The sequence below is a fragment of the Chiloscyllium punctatum genome, chromosome 45 (assembly GCF_047496795.1).
Source record: "Chiloscyllium punctatum isolate Juve2018m chromosome 45, sChiPun1.3, whole genome shotgun sequence".
Lineage (NCBI taxonomy): Eukaryota > Metazoa > Chordata > Chondrichthyes > Orectolobiformes > Hemiscylliidae > Chiloscyllium > Chiloscyllium punctatum.
Genome location: NC_092783.1, coordinates 19,152,624 through 19,167,095, shown reverse-complemented (window position 1 = coordinate 19,167,095; position 14,472 = coordinate 19,152,624). Strand labels below are relative to the sequence as shown.

General features: G+C 44.9%; 1 protein-coding gene across 3 annotated transcripts in view; it reads left to right on the top strand.

The window, feature by feature from the left end:
- LOC140467203 (sphingomyelin phosphodiesterase 2-like) overlaps window positions 1-14,472 on the top strand; it is a 63,710-nt gene that overhangs the window by 42,395 nt on the left and 6,843 nt on the right. For all 3 annotated transcript variants that reach the window (XM_072563411.1, XM_072563412.1, XM_072563413.1), the window contains 2 exons: window positions 3,967-4,071; window positions 4,170-4,326. In XM_072563411.1, coding sequence (XP_072419512.1) covers window positions 3,967-4,071; window positions 4,170-4,326 — 262 coding nt within the window. The remainder of the gene's footprint in view (window positions 1-3,966; window positions 4,072-4,169; window positions 4,327-14,472) is intronic.

Genomic DNA, 14,472 nt, shown 5'->3' with positions numbered 1-14,472 from the left:
CTGAATTAAACTCCATCTGCCACTTCTCAGCCTATTGGCCCATCTGGTCCAGATCCTGTTGAAGTTGAGGTAACCTTCACTGCCCACCACCAAGGTCAGGCTCACCAGTCTATAGTTCCCTGGCTTGTCCTTACCACCCTTCTTAAACAGTGGCACCACGTTAGCCAACCTCCAGTCTTTCTGCACCTCACCTGTGACTATTGATGATACAAATATCTCAGCAAGAGGCCCAGCAATCACTTCTCTAGCTTCCCACAGGGTTCTAGGGTACACCTGATCAGGTCCTGGGGATTTATCTACCTTAATGCATTTCAAGACATCCAGCGCTTCCTCCTCTGTAATATAGACATTTTGCAAGATGTCATCATCTATTTCCCCACATTCTATATCTTCCATATCCTTTTCCACAGTAAATACTGATGCAAAATACTCATTTAGTATCTCCCCCATTTTCAGCGGTCCACACAAAGGCCGCCTTGCTGATCTTTGAGGGGCACTACTCTCTCCATAGTTACCCTTTTATCCTTAATGTATTTGTAAAATCCCTTTGGATTCTCCTTAACTCTATTTGCCCAAGCTATCTCATGTCCCCATGTCAGCTCTTGCCTGGCCAATGGCAGGGATTTGTCAGCTGTGGTCCAGTTGGTTATAACCTTGGCTCCAGAAGTTTTATGGATTCAAATCCCCCTTGAGATCTAAGTGCACAATCTCAGCTGACACTGCGATGCAGGACTGGGGTCCAGTCTTCCCACTTCGATAAAGTGCATGGTCTTTTCCAGGTTTCTGGCTGATACTTATCCCAACCTGAGAATCTCAGAAATCATTGCCATTTGAGGAGCTTTGCAGGATGCATGTTGGCTGCCTTTGGGATGTTCTACATTAGTGAAAGGTACTCTATACAATGGAAGGTTATGATTTCTTTATTTATTTAGTTCCACTGTTGAGAGGAACTGCATTTTTGAGAGAAAAGAGGATGACCCTGCTTTTGTGAGATGGGACGTTGTTTCCTCAGACACACAATATTAATCATGGTGGGAGTGGCCTTTGGTCTCCTTGGCAAGTTGGCGGCAGTCTCTTAGGTCGGAGTCAGCTGCCAGCAGTTGTGACAGGGACAGGCTGGTAAATGACTGTTCGACCAGTGGGAATCTGTGCCATTGGAGCAGGCTTCAGTGAAGTGTGAGGTGGCTTTCATCATCAGTTTCAATAACCATATGTTTGTTCTGGGAGCCTGTTATCTCTGCAGCAGCTACAGTGACCTGTGCTTATATAGTCTCTCTAACACCATAGAGTATCCCATGATGCATCACAGGAGTCTGTTTTTTTATAATACTGAATATGGAGATCAGGATGTGCACATAAGGAGCTGTGGATTTTGAGTTCTCATAAATGAGGAGAGCAAGGCAAAGAGTTGGAATTGTGCAGAGAGAGAATTTGAGAACTTGGGACCTAGACAGTTGAAGACATGACCATCAATCATGAGCAATTAAAATCCGAGATGGTCCAGAAACCAGGATTTGAAGATTCCCCTGCCTTGGGAGGGCTGTGGAATTGGAGGAGATTACAGATAGGATGGGGCAATGATAGGAAGGATTTGGAAAGAAAAATGAAAATGTTAAAGGACAGGCATTGGTGGACTTTACGGTGGAAGTTAATGTGGTTGAGCACACTCTGCTGTGATAGGAGAACAGAGCTCGATGCAACACAAGACACAGACAGCAAGGTTTTGGATGACCTCAGGTTTAAAGAGATGGGAGGTCATCCAGGACATTGCTGGAAAAGTCGAGACTGGAAGTAATGCAAACACACATTAATTTGTCTAGATTAGAGTGGTGCTGGAAAAAGGGCTTTTGCCTGAAACATCGATTTCCCTGCTCCTCGGATGCTGCCTGACCTGCTGTGCTTTTCCAGCACCACTCTAATCTAGACTCTGGTTTCCAGCATCTGCAGTCCTCACATTTGCCTACAAATTAATTTCTGTCAGGTGATGCTGTGGATGTTACAGTAGTTCATAATCTGTCCAAACAAAATAGCAAAAGGTGACAAGAAAGTGGGGTTGGGCAGAGTAAAGGGAATAACAGAACCTTGAGCTTTGCATATAGGTGGTAGCTGAATGTTGCCAATGTGCCTTTCATCTTGATGAGTAAATAAATGATGTGTTTTGTACTTGTGAGTGTTCCATCTTTTATTCTGTAGGTGCCTTGAGCCGTGGATCATTACTGGTTAGTTGGTGTGAACTTGCTTTGGATTTTAATATCTAACGAAGACCGAACCATTGTGTTGCAGTAGTTCAATCAGCTTTCAGAGATGTTCTGATCCATGAGGGCAAGTTCATCAAATGAAGTCCAAAGCTTCATTGTGACAGCCACCCATCACAATGTTTATGCCAAATATTAATGCTGGTTAATGGGGACTAATGGTTTGCTGATGAAAGTTCCATTCATTCATCACCAGCTGTGCGACAGTCCCTCACCACAGATCAGGGCATACTGTTAAATTAACACATTCCCTACCCACAGCATAATGTATTGGAATACATTTGATAGATACTATTACTGCACATATATCGAACAAATACAGAAGGCAGAAACGTGCAGCAGATCTGACAGCTTCTATAGAAAGAATACACAAGTTGAAGCTTTTGGGTAGAACCCTTGTGTCTAATCAATTGGATTTGATGGAGGTTCCCACCTGAAATGGTAACTTATCTGTTCTACTCCCAGTTGGCAAATCTGGCAGTATCTATATATGGATTCCCTGATACTGCAGTCAATGTCGATTGATTGCGACCTCGATAACAGGAACACCCCCGCTTGTTCCTACTTCTTTCCTGTGCATTTAACTAGTTCCAAAAGCACCATTTTCAAATAAGTGAATACTGGTTAACTGTCCATTTCTTGAAGCAGTGGTAACATTGCCATAGTGCCAGAGGACCATCGGGCTTCTCTCTCACTCAGCTGGTGGTTTAACCTGAGGCTCAACACATCTTAACCTTCATGGTGACCTCAACTGGTGCAGGAATTGAACCTAAGCAGTCTGCTGAAGTTAACAACATATACAAACAGTTTAAGTGCTTTCAAATTAATAACTGTTACCCATCAACAAAGATACACAACCCCTTCCTTGCGGTCAGGTTCAATACCTCCAATAGGCCAATATACTTCAAGCAACTTATGTGATGTCTGCAGTTTATCCTCAATCTTTCCCTAAAATGCTTGATTGTCTCCAGAAGATGTATAATCCTTGTACACAAGGTGCTTTCCAGTAGTTCAACTAATCTTCAAGTCTAAAGGGCCAGCACGGTGGCTCAGTGGTTAGCACTGCTGCCTCACAGCCCCAGAGACTGGGTTCAATTCTAGCTTCGGGTGTCTGTCTGTATGGAGTTTGCACATTCTCCCTGTGTCTGCGTGGGTTTCCTCCGGGTGCTCCAGTTTCTTCCCACAGTCCAAAGATGTGCAGGTCAGGTGGGTTGGCCATGCTAAACAATCCCGTGGTGTCCTGTATGTGCACACTAGGTGGATTAACCATGGGAACTGTGGGGTAAGGTTGGGGGCTAGGTTGGGTGGCATGCTCATCAGAGGGTCTGTGTGAACTCGTTGGGTCGAATAGCTTCTTTCCACATTGATTGTATGCAAGTGTGGATGTTAGTAATCTATTTGAACACAGGAGACATTGCACTTGATCTCAACGGTTTCCATTTATACAACGTCCTGGTGTTTATCGTTCTGGCAGGATTGCTGGCAGTGATTGAGTGGGTGTCTCAGCATATTTATTTGTTTATCGATCCCACCCATGAGGTGCTGAGGTATTTTGAAGCTCCTTTGCTTTCACCAGAGATTTACTGTTGAGATGGAAATCTTTTATGAAAGGCCGAAGTAGCTTGTGCTATTTTTAAAAGTGATATCAAATACAGGGTGATAATGTTAAGGATTCTTGTTTTGAGCTGTGCTGTGCTGTGTTTCCACACAGGGCTGTGAAGGTGGATGTACACTGCTGTCCCAGAATTGCTTCGCCTCGGTTGGTGACACTCAGTCATTCCCATCAGGAATTCGCATTGACTACATCCTCTACAAGGTGAGGGACTGGATGTTGTATGAGATTGGAAAGTGGAAGGATAAGTTTGGAGATGGGAGACGGAGGAACAATTCATTGATATATTTGGGAAATTCTAGGGATCGGGAGGTTTCCCTGTGAAGTGTGAACACCTGATGACTACAAATGGTATACCACCTGGGCGAAACATGCCGTACTCAGACCATGAAGCTGTGTGCGCTACATTGAATGTACAGAAAGATGAGAATGCTGTCAGTGAGTTGAGGCACGTGGAAGGTAAGTCATGTACCTGTGTTCAGTGAGCCCAACTTCCTTGCACTTACAAAGTGTGGTTTAGATTTTACTGACTTAGAATCAAGATTCAATAATGTGGGGCTCGTTTCTTCGAGAATAGAGGAGATATGATGGAAGCTGGCATGTAGGAGTTCAGTAGTGTTGCCATAAAGATATTTTCACTTGTGCAAGAATTATTTTTTTAAAATTCATTCATGGGCTGTAGGTTTCGCTGACTGGACCAGAATTTGTGGCCCATCCCTGATTGTTGTTGGGATGGTAGTGAGCTGCTTTCTTGAACCATTGCAACCATCTTTTGTAGGTAGACCCACAGTGCCCACAGTGCCCACAGGGAGAGAATTCCAGGATTTTGACCCAGCCACAACGAGGGAACAGTGATAAGTTTCCAAGTCAGGATTGAGTGTGGCTTGGAGGGGAATTTGCATTTATCTGCTAGCCTTGTACTTTGAATTGGTAGTGGTTGTGCATTCAGAAAGTGCTGTCGAAGGAGGCTTGATGAGTTTCTGAAGGTCACCTTGTAGATAGTGGCAGTTGTGTGCACTGAGCATTGGGAGGGCTCCGTTAGCTAAGTTGGCTGGATGGTTTGTTTGCGATGGGGAGTGTTGCCAACTGCATTGGTTCAATTCCCACTGTAGCCAAAGTTACCATGAAGGTCCGAACCCCTCAAGTGGTGACCCTAAAGTAAACCTGCCCTTTGATCCTCTGGCACTATGGCAACTTTACCTTTTACAGAGGTGGAGGGAGCGGACATTTGTGGATGTAGTGCCAATCAAGTGGAATGTTTTGTCCTGGATGGTATTGAGTTCCTGAACTGCATCTGTCCAGGCAAGTGCTCCATCACAATCCTAACTTGTGCCATGTGGATGGTGGACAGGCGATAGGGGGTCAGGAAGTGAGTTATTTGCTGCACAATTCCTCAGCTCAGACCTGCTCTTGTAGCCATAGTACTTACTTGACTAGTCCAGTTCATTTTCTGGTGAGTATAACTTGTGCACCCCACTTTCCCGACCAACCAACACAAATCCTTCTCAATCCCCAGAATATTGATAGTGAGGATTCAGTAATGAGCATGTCATTGAGAATTCAAGAAGAAATGGTTAGTTTCTCTCTCATTGTGGCTGTACATTCCCTGATGTTGGTGTGGCATTAACGTTACTTCCCACTGAGAACTCTAGCGTGGATATTTGAACATGTAGTATTTGAGGAATTGTGTTGAACACTGTCTAATAATCAGCAAACATCCTCACTTCTGATCTTCTGGTAGAGGGAAGGTCATTGATGAAGCAGCTGAAGATGGTTGGGCTGAGGACACTCCCCTGAGGAACTCCTGCAGAGATGTCCTGGAGCTGAGATGACTGATCTCCAACAACCACTTCCTTTCTGCTAAGTGTGTCTCCAATCTGTTGTGGTTCTGTTCGCCGAGCTGGGAATTTGTGTTGCAGACGTTTCATCCCCTGTCTAGGTGACATCCTCAGTGCTTGGGAGCCTCCTGTGAAGCGCTTCTGTGCTGTTTCCTCCGGCATTTATAGTGGTTTGAATCTGCCGCTTCCGGTTGTCAGTTTCAGCTGTCCGCTGCAGTAGTTGGTATATTGGGTCCAGGTTGATGTGCTTATTGATTGAATCTGTGGACTAGCCACACTACCATACATCAAGAACATTTCTAAACTGACAGCTAGACTACTACGACCACTAGGACTCATAACAGCACACAAACCAACAGCCACTCTCAGTCAACAACTCACCAGGACAAAGGACCCGATACCCAGCATGAGCAAAACCAACGTAGTGTACAAAATCCCATGCAAGGACTGCACAAAACACTACATCGGACAAACAGGAAGACAGCTAACGATCCGCATCCATGAACACCAACTAGCCACGAAACGACACGACCAGCTATCCTTAGTAGCCACACACGCAGATGACAAGCAACATGAATTTGACTGGGACAACACTACTATTATAGGACAAGCCAAACAGAGAACAGCCAGGGAATTCCTAGAGGCATGGCACTCATCCACAGATTCTGTCAACAAACACATCGATCTGGACCCAATATACCGGCCACTACAGCGGACAGCTGGAACTGACAACCGGAAGCGGCAGAGACAAGCCACTATAAATGCCGGAGGAAACATCACACAAGTGCTTCACAGGAGGCTCCCAAGCACTGAGGATGTCACCTAGACAGGGGACGAAACATCTGCAACACAAATTCCCAGCTCGGCGAACAGAACCACAACAACGAGCACCCGAGCTACAAATCTTCGCACAAACTTTGAATGTCTCCAATCTGACATGACTTTTCCTCGATTCCCATTGACTCTAGTTTTGTGAGGGCTTCTTGTCCAAGACTAGGGACCAGAAATATAAAATATTTCTGATAAATCCGAGAAGGAGGGTGGCTTTTATGGCACAGTCCTGACCCTGGAACCGGGAGGCCCAGGTTCAAGCCCCAGGTCCACCTGCTCCAGTGGAGTGTATAGGTTTCTGAACATAGAACATAGAACATAGAACAATACAGCACAGAACAGGCCCTTCGGCCCACGATGTTGTGCCGAACTTCTATCCTAGATTAAGCACCCATCCATGTACCTATCCAAATGCCGCTTAAAGGTCGCCAATGAATCTGACTCTACCACTCCCTCGGGCAGCGCATTCCATGCCCCCACCACTCTCTGGGTAAAGAACCCACCCCTGACATCTCCCCTATACCTTCCACCCTTCACCTTAAATTTATGTCCCCTTGTAACACTCTGTTGTACCCGGGGAAAAAGTTTCTGACTGTCTACTCTATCTATTCCTCTGATCATCTTATAAACCTCTATCAAGTCACCCCTCATCCTTCGCCGTTCCAACGAGAAAAGGCCGAGAACTCTCAACCTATCCTCGTACGACCTACTCTCCATTCCAGGCAACATCCTGGTAAATCTTCTCTGCACCCTCTCCAAAGCTTCCACATCTTTCCTAAAGTGAGGCGACCAGAACTGCACACAGTACTCCAAATGTGGCCTAACCAAAGTCCTGTACAGCTGCAATTTCACCTCACGACTCTTGAATTCAATCCCTCTGCTAATGAACGATAATACTCCATAGGCCTTCTTACAAACTCTATCCACCTGAGTGGCAACCTTCAAAGATCTATGTACATAGACCCCAAGATCCCTCTGTTCCTCCACCTGACCAAGAACCCTACCATTAACCCTGTATTCCGCATTCTTATTTGTTCTTCCAAAATGGACAACCTCACACTTGGCAGGGTTGAACTCCATCTGCCACTCCTCAGCCCAGCTCTGCATCATATCTAAGTCCCTCTGCAGCCGACAACAGCCCTCCTCACTGTCCACAACTCCACCTATCTTTGTATCATCTGCAAATTTACTGACCCACCCTTCGACTCCCTCCTCTAAGTCATTAATAAAAATTACAAACAGCAGAGGACCCAGAACTGATCCCTGCGGAACTCCACTTGTAACTGGACTCCATGCTGAATATTTACCATCTACCACCACTCTCTGACTTCGACCGGTTAGCCAGTTTTCTATCCAATTGGCCAAATTTCCCTCTATCCCATGCCTCCTGACTTTCCGCATAAGCCTACCATGGGGAACCTTATCAAATGCCTTACTAAAATCCATGTACACTACATCCACTGCTCTACCCTCATCCACATGCTTGGTCACCTCCTCGAAGAATTCAATAAGACTTGTAAGGCAAGACCTACCCTTCACAAATCCGTGCTGGCTGTCCCTAATCAAGCAGTGTCTTTCCAGATACTCGTAAATCCTATCCCTCAGTACCCTTTCCATTACTTTGCCTACCACAGAAGTAAGACTAACTGGCCTGTAATTCCCGGGGTTATCCCTATTCCCTTTTTTGAACAGGGGCACAACATTCGCTACTCTCCAGTCCCCTGGTACCACCCCAGTTGCCAGTGAAGACGAGAAGATCATTGCCAACGGTACTGCAATTTCCTCTCTTGCTTCCCACATAATCCTAGGATATATCCCGTCAGGCCCGGGGGACTTGTCTATCCTCAAGTTGTTCAAAATGTCCAACACATCTTCCTTCCTAACAGGTATCTCTTCTAGCTTATCAGTCCGTTTCACACTCTCCTCTTCAACAATACGGTCCCTCTGGTTCGTAAATACTGAAGAGAAGTACTTGTTCAAGACCTCTCCTATCTCTTCCGACTCAATACACAGTCTCCCACCACTGTCCTTGATCGGACCTACCCTCGTTCTCGTCATTCACAGGTTTCTCACATACGCATAGAATGCCTTGGGGTTATCCTTGATCCTATCCGCCAGGGATTTTTCATGCCCTCTCTTAGCTCTCCTAATCCCTTTCTTCAGGTCCCTTCTGGCTATCCTGTATCCCTCCACTGCTCTGTCTGAACCTTGTTTCCTCAACCTTATGTAAGCCTCCTCCTTCCTCTTTACTAGACATTCAACCTCCCTCGTCAACCAAGGCTCCCTCACACGACCATTTCTTTCCTGCCTGATCGGTACATACATATCAAGGACACGTCGTATCTGCTCCTTGAAAAAGTCCCACATTTCCACCACATCCTTCCCTGACAGCCTATGCTCCCAACGTATGCTCCTCAAATCCTGTCTTACAGCATCGTAATTTCCCTTGCCCCAATTGTAAAAACTTCCTTGTTGTGCGCACCTATCTCTCTCCATAACCAAGGTGAAAGTCACAGAATTGTGGTCGCCATCACCAAAATGTTCACCCACTAACAAGCCCACCACTTGTCCCGGTTCGTTACCGAGTACCAAATCCAATATGGCCTCCCCTCTGGTTGGACAATCTACATACTGCGTTAGAAAAGCTTCCTGGACACACTGCACACACACCGCCCCGTCCAATCTACTTGATCTAAAGAGCTTCCAGTCAATATTTGGGAAGTTGAAGTCGCCCATGACTACGACCCTGTGGCTTCTGCACCTTTCCAAAATCTGTTTCCCAATCTGTTTCTCCACATCTCTGCTGCTATTGGGGGGCCTATAATAAACACCCAACAAGGTGACTGCACCTTTCCTATTTCTGACTTCAGCCCATACTACCTCCAGAGGCAGATCCCCCTCAAACTTCCTTTCTGCAGCCGTTATACCATTTCTAATTAGCAATGCCACCCCCCCTCCTTTTTTACCACCCTCCCTAATCTTACTGAAACATCTGTAACCAGGAACCTCCAACAGCCATTCCTGTCCCTCATCTATCCATGTTTCCGTGATGGCCACAACATCGTAGTCCCAGGTACCGATCCACGCCTTAAGTTCACCCACCTTATTTCTGATACTCCTTGCATTGAAGTATACGCACTTGAGCCCATCTCTGTGTCCGCAAGTAGTCCCTGTCAGTGCTACCTTCTCCACAACCTCCCTACAGTCTTGGACATCCTGACACACAGCTAGCTTACTTGCTGGACTACAAGTCCGGATCCCATCCCCCTGCCAAATTAGTTTAAACCCCCCCGAAGAGTGCTAGCAAACCTACCCCCCAGGATATTGGTGCCTTTCTGGTTCAGGTGCAACCCGTCCTGTTTATACAGGTCCCACCTTCCCCAGAATGCAGTCCAATTGTCCAAATATCTGAAGCCCTCCCTCCTACACCATCCTTGCAGCCACGTGTTCAACTGCACTCTCTCCCTATTCTTTGCCTCTCTGTCATGTGGCACCGGCAACAACCCAGAGATGACGACTCTGTCTGTCCTAGCTTTTAGCTTCCAGCCTAACTCCTTGAGCTCTTGAATGACCTCCCCACCCCTCTTCCTACCTATGTCGTTGGTGCCAATGTGTACCACGACCTCTGGCTGCACACCCTCCCCCTTAAGGATTCTGAAGACACGGTCCGAGACGTCTCGGACCCTAGCACCTGGGAGGCAACAAACCATCCGAGAGTCTCGCCCATGTCCACAGAACCGCCTGTCCGTCCCTCTAACTAGAGAGTCCCCTATAACTAGCGCTCTCCTCTTCTCCCCCTTTCCCTTCTGAATCTCAGAGCCACAGACCCCTTCACTGCAGCTTACACCTGCAAGGCTGTCCCCCCCTACAGTTTCCAAAGCTGCATAATTATTTTTTTAGGGGAATGACCACAGGGGAACCCTGCACTGCCTGCTTTTTCCCCTTCCCACCTCTAACTGTTACCCAGCTACCTCTGTTCTCCGGCGTAACTATGTCCCTGTAGCTTCTATCGATCACCCTCTCAGCCTCTCGAATAATCCTCAGCTCATCCAGGTTGATTAGAAAATTTAATCCTAGAAAGAATGTTGAAGGAGCTTTTTTTTACACAGTGATATAATGCAAAACATGTTACTACAATGAGTAATTGAAGTGATTACCCTAAATACATCGAAAGGAAGGTGGATACGTTATTGAGGAAGACAGGAATAGAAAGGTGTATTGATATTCCGAAGAGGCTCCAATGCAGCTTAACTGTGGCACAGACTAGTCAGCCAGCTGGTCAGTATGTGCTGTTAAATTCCGTGTGCTTCTTTGTGTTCTTGTTCAATGAACAGAATTGTGTATTGGTCCAATATGAAGTATAGAAACTTAGCTACAAAAGTTAAAGTGCATTTAAGCACAAGCATTTTACTGTTTTTGTTAACTCTGGCATTTTTATTTGCTGTTTTGTCCACTAATGCTGTTGTGACTTAATGCAGTTTCACTGAATCACTAAATCCTATTGACCCTGAGAACTCCCAGCTGTAATATCTAGTCTGTACTGAGCCAGTGACCGAGCAGCAGGCTGAACCCTGAAGTTGCCTGCAATACCCTTGGTTGTGAGAAGAGGGCAGTTGCTTCTATTGTGAACCTGTATGCAAGGGCAGGTTTGTCTCCATTACGTTAGGTTCAAAGTTAATAGATAACGGAAATTGTACCAAAGGCTGTATAATCACATTAGAGCGCAAGAGTATCCTCCGCACAGGTGAGAAAAATATTTTTTTACAAGAAGAAAGGAGGGAATGAGAATGCCAGTCGAAAATCAGAAACCAAAGCAGAAATTGCTGAAAAAGCTTAGAATTTCTGGCAGCATCTGTGGAGTGAGAAACAGAGCAGACATTTTGAGTTCAAAATGGCTCCTCTTCAGAATTCAAGACATCGGCAAAGAGTTAGTTTTAATGCTGTTCGTGAGGGAGGAGGAGCAAGTGAATCAGATGGCGACTGTGCCCTGAGCAAAATGCAAATGTGTTAATGGTACTGGAGGAAAGATATGGGTAGTAGATGTTAATGATTGGTGTTAATAGCAGAAAATATTTCAGATCTGCTGAGAGCAAACCCGTGCAAACAAGACACTGGTTTGAGGTGTAATGAAATGGATAACTATGAAAACATTCTCCTAAGCCTGCTGCAGTGTCCTCGCAAAGCACAATGCGACTGGAGGAACAGCACTCATTTTTCACTTTATGGCCTTTAAGGCTCAATCTTTGAGTTTGCTTTCAGAGAGAACTGCCCCTTGTTCTATTGTTAACACTTACTCCGGACCAATTAGTATAGCCATTACCACTCCCATTGCCTTGGTTTTGTGACATCCTTGTTATTTAATCTTCCCAATCTCTAACCTAACCCAATCCAGACCTTCCCTTTCATTCTAACTGGCCCTTCCCCAAACAGCATAAAAGCCATGGTGCATTTGAAACCTTAAAAACCTTTGGTCTTTTTCTCTTCTTATGTGCTACCTGATCTGATTTTTCTTTCGCACTTTGTTTTTATTTTACTAACGGTCAGGGAATTTGAAAGAATGTGAGGCAATTTGATCGAAATGTACATGATTCTGAGACGTTTTGACTGGGTGGATGTGAAGATGGGGGTTTCCTCTTGTGGGATAGACTAGAAGTAGGAGGTCATTATTAAAATAGAATCTAAAACAGTAGAAGTAACTTTTTTTTCCTCAGAGGTCTGAGAGTCTTTGGAACTCTCTTCCTGAAAAAGTGATAGTAGAATTTTTTTTAAAAAATAAAATTGCAGATGGTATAAATCGGGAAACAAAAACAATTTGTTGGAAAAGCTCAGCAAGTCGGGCAGCATCTGTGAAGAGAAATCAGAGTTAACGTTTCGGATCTAGTGACTCTTCCTCAGAACTCAAATATGTTTTTGGCAGAAGTGAATAGATTATTGGTAAGCAATAGAGGAAAACTTAAAAGGGGTAGGAAGGAATGTGGAGCTAGGATTACAATCAGATCAGCCACTGCTTTATTAATCAGGAGCTTTCTCCTCCTTGCTTGTATCTTCGTCATAATATATTCTGTCCTGGAGACAATGCAGGTGCAATTAATTCCTAGACTGAGCATAAGTAACCAATCTGTTCACAAGCATGAGCAATTAATTGACAATATCCCCAGGCTATGTGAACTTCAGGGTTTACTGACAATCCAATGAAACAGGAGGAGGAAATCTGAGATCAAAAGCTGGGTCTTTCTTTTTTAAAAAAACACTTTTAAAAGGAGGATATTGCCAACAAATAAAGCAAGAGGTTAAGAGAAACATTTTTTCCGAGAGAAAGTTGTTTAGACCACAAAGGCAGAAGTAGTCTCTTGAAAGAGGAAGTGGACAAATATTTAAAGGGTAAAGCGTAATTCTTTCAGAGTATTAGTACAGGCAGAATGGGGTGAGACCTCCTTTCATTGTTGTGAGACTTTTGATCCAACTGTTCGAAGATTTCAATAATTCTATCATTTCTAGCTGGATTACTTCAGTTTGTATCTGAAATTGAATCAAAATAGTATCGCAATTGTAGTTCTATTTTGGATTGAGATTCTTGACTTGCGTGCAAGCCATACTATTGTTTTCGCAATGAAAGTTGGAGGAGATTTAGTTGATGATTCAAGGAGGTTGTGTAGACTGCAATTTTTAAAAATTAGTTCATGGGATGTGGGTGCCACTGGTTAGGACAGAATTTATTGTCCATCCCTAATTGCCCTGGAAAAGGTGATGGAGAATTGCTCTCTTGTACCGTTTATATCTAAGGAGCTTGGGTAGACCTACAGTGATGTTTCTGGATTTTGACTCCACGATGGTGAAATAATGGTCGTGTACTTCTAAATCAGGATGTGTAGCTTGAAGGGGAACTTGGATGTGATGATGTTCCCAAGCTTCTGTTGCCCGTATCTACCTAGACGGGAGGTCACAGGTTTGGAACGTGCCCTTAACAAGTTGTTGCAGCACGTTTTGCACATTGCTGCCTCTGTGCAATAGTTGTGAAGGCATTGATTGCTGAAGGTGGTACCAGTTGAATGATTGGTGTCAGTTTGCACTGATACTTCAAATGAAGAAGTGGTTTGTTTTGGTTGTACTGAAGGAAGTTCTATCAAGGGCTGGTGCTGGGGCCTTCACTCACCCAGATACGTATTGGTGACGTGGAGAGTGATGTCCTCGGCACAATTTCAAAAATTTGTAGACTGTACAAAATTTGAAATCGTTATGAACTGAGGAGTATTGAAACTTCAAAATGACACAGGTTAGGAGATCGCATAGACAAGTGACAGATGAAGAGAATGTGAAATGATTCATTTTGGTAGGAAGACCGTAGAGAGACAATGGCAAAATAAAACCTGCAAGTTTAAAGGAAGTTTGGGAATAGAAGGACCTGGATGCGATGGCATGGCTCCTCTAAGGGTCCATGGATGTTGACTGGCATGTCAACGTATTCACCCCTGATTTCAGAAGTCGCTGCTGCACACAAGTCTCAGATTTCCACACTGAACAAAAGATTAGTGGGAATGTTGCCAGGGTACAGGTACATAATTCATTTATGCTACCAGCACAGGTTGAGAAACCATCTTAGGCTTCATTAATTGGGGCATGATGCATGGAAATAAAGAAGTTAGTTAAGCCTGTGTAAAACACTGCTTCCATCCCATCTGGAATACTGTGTTCAGCTTTTGGTGTCACGCTTCAGGAGAGATGTGATTAGATTAGATTAGATTAGATTAGATTACTTACAGTATGGAAACAGGCCCTTCAGCCCAACAAGTCCACACTGCCCCGCCGAAGCGCAACCCACCCATACCCCTACATCTACCCCTTACCTAACACTACGGGCAATTTAGCATGGCCAATTCACCTGACCTGCACATCTTTGGACTGTGGGAGGAAACCGGAGCACCCAGAGGAAACCCAC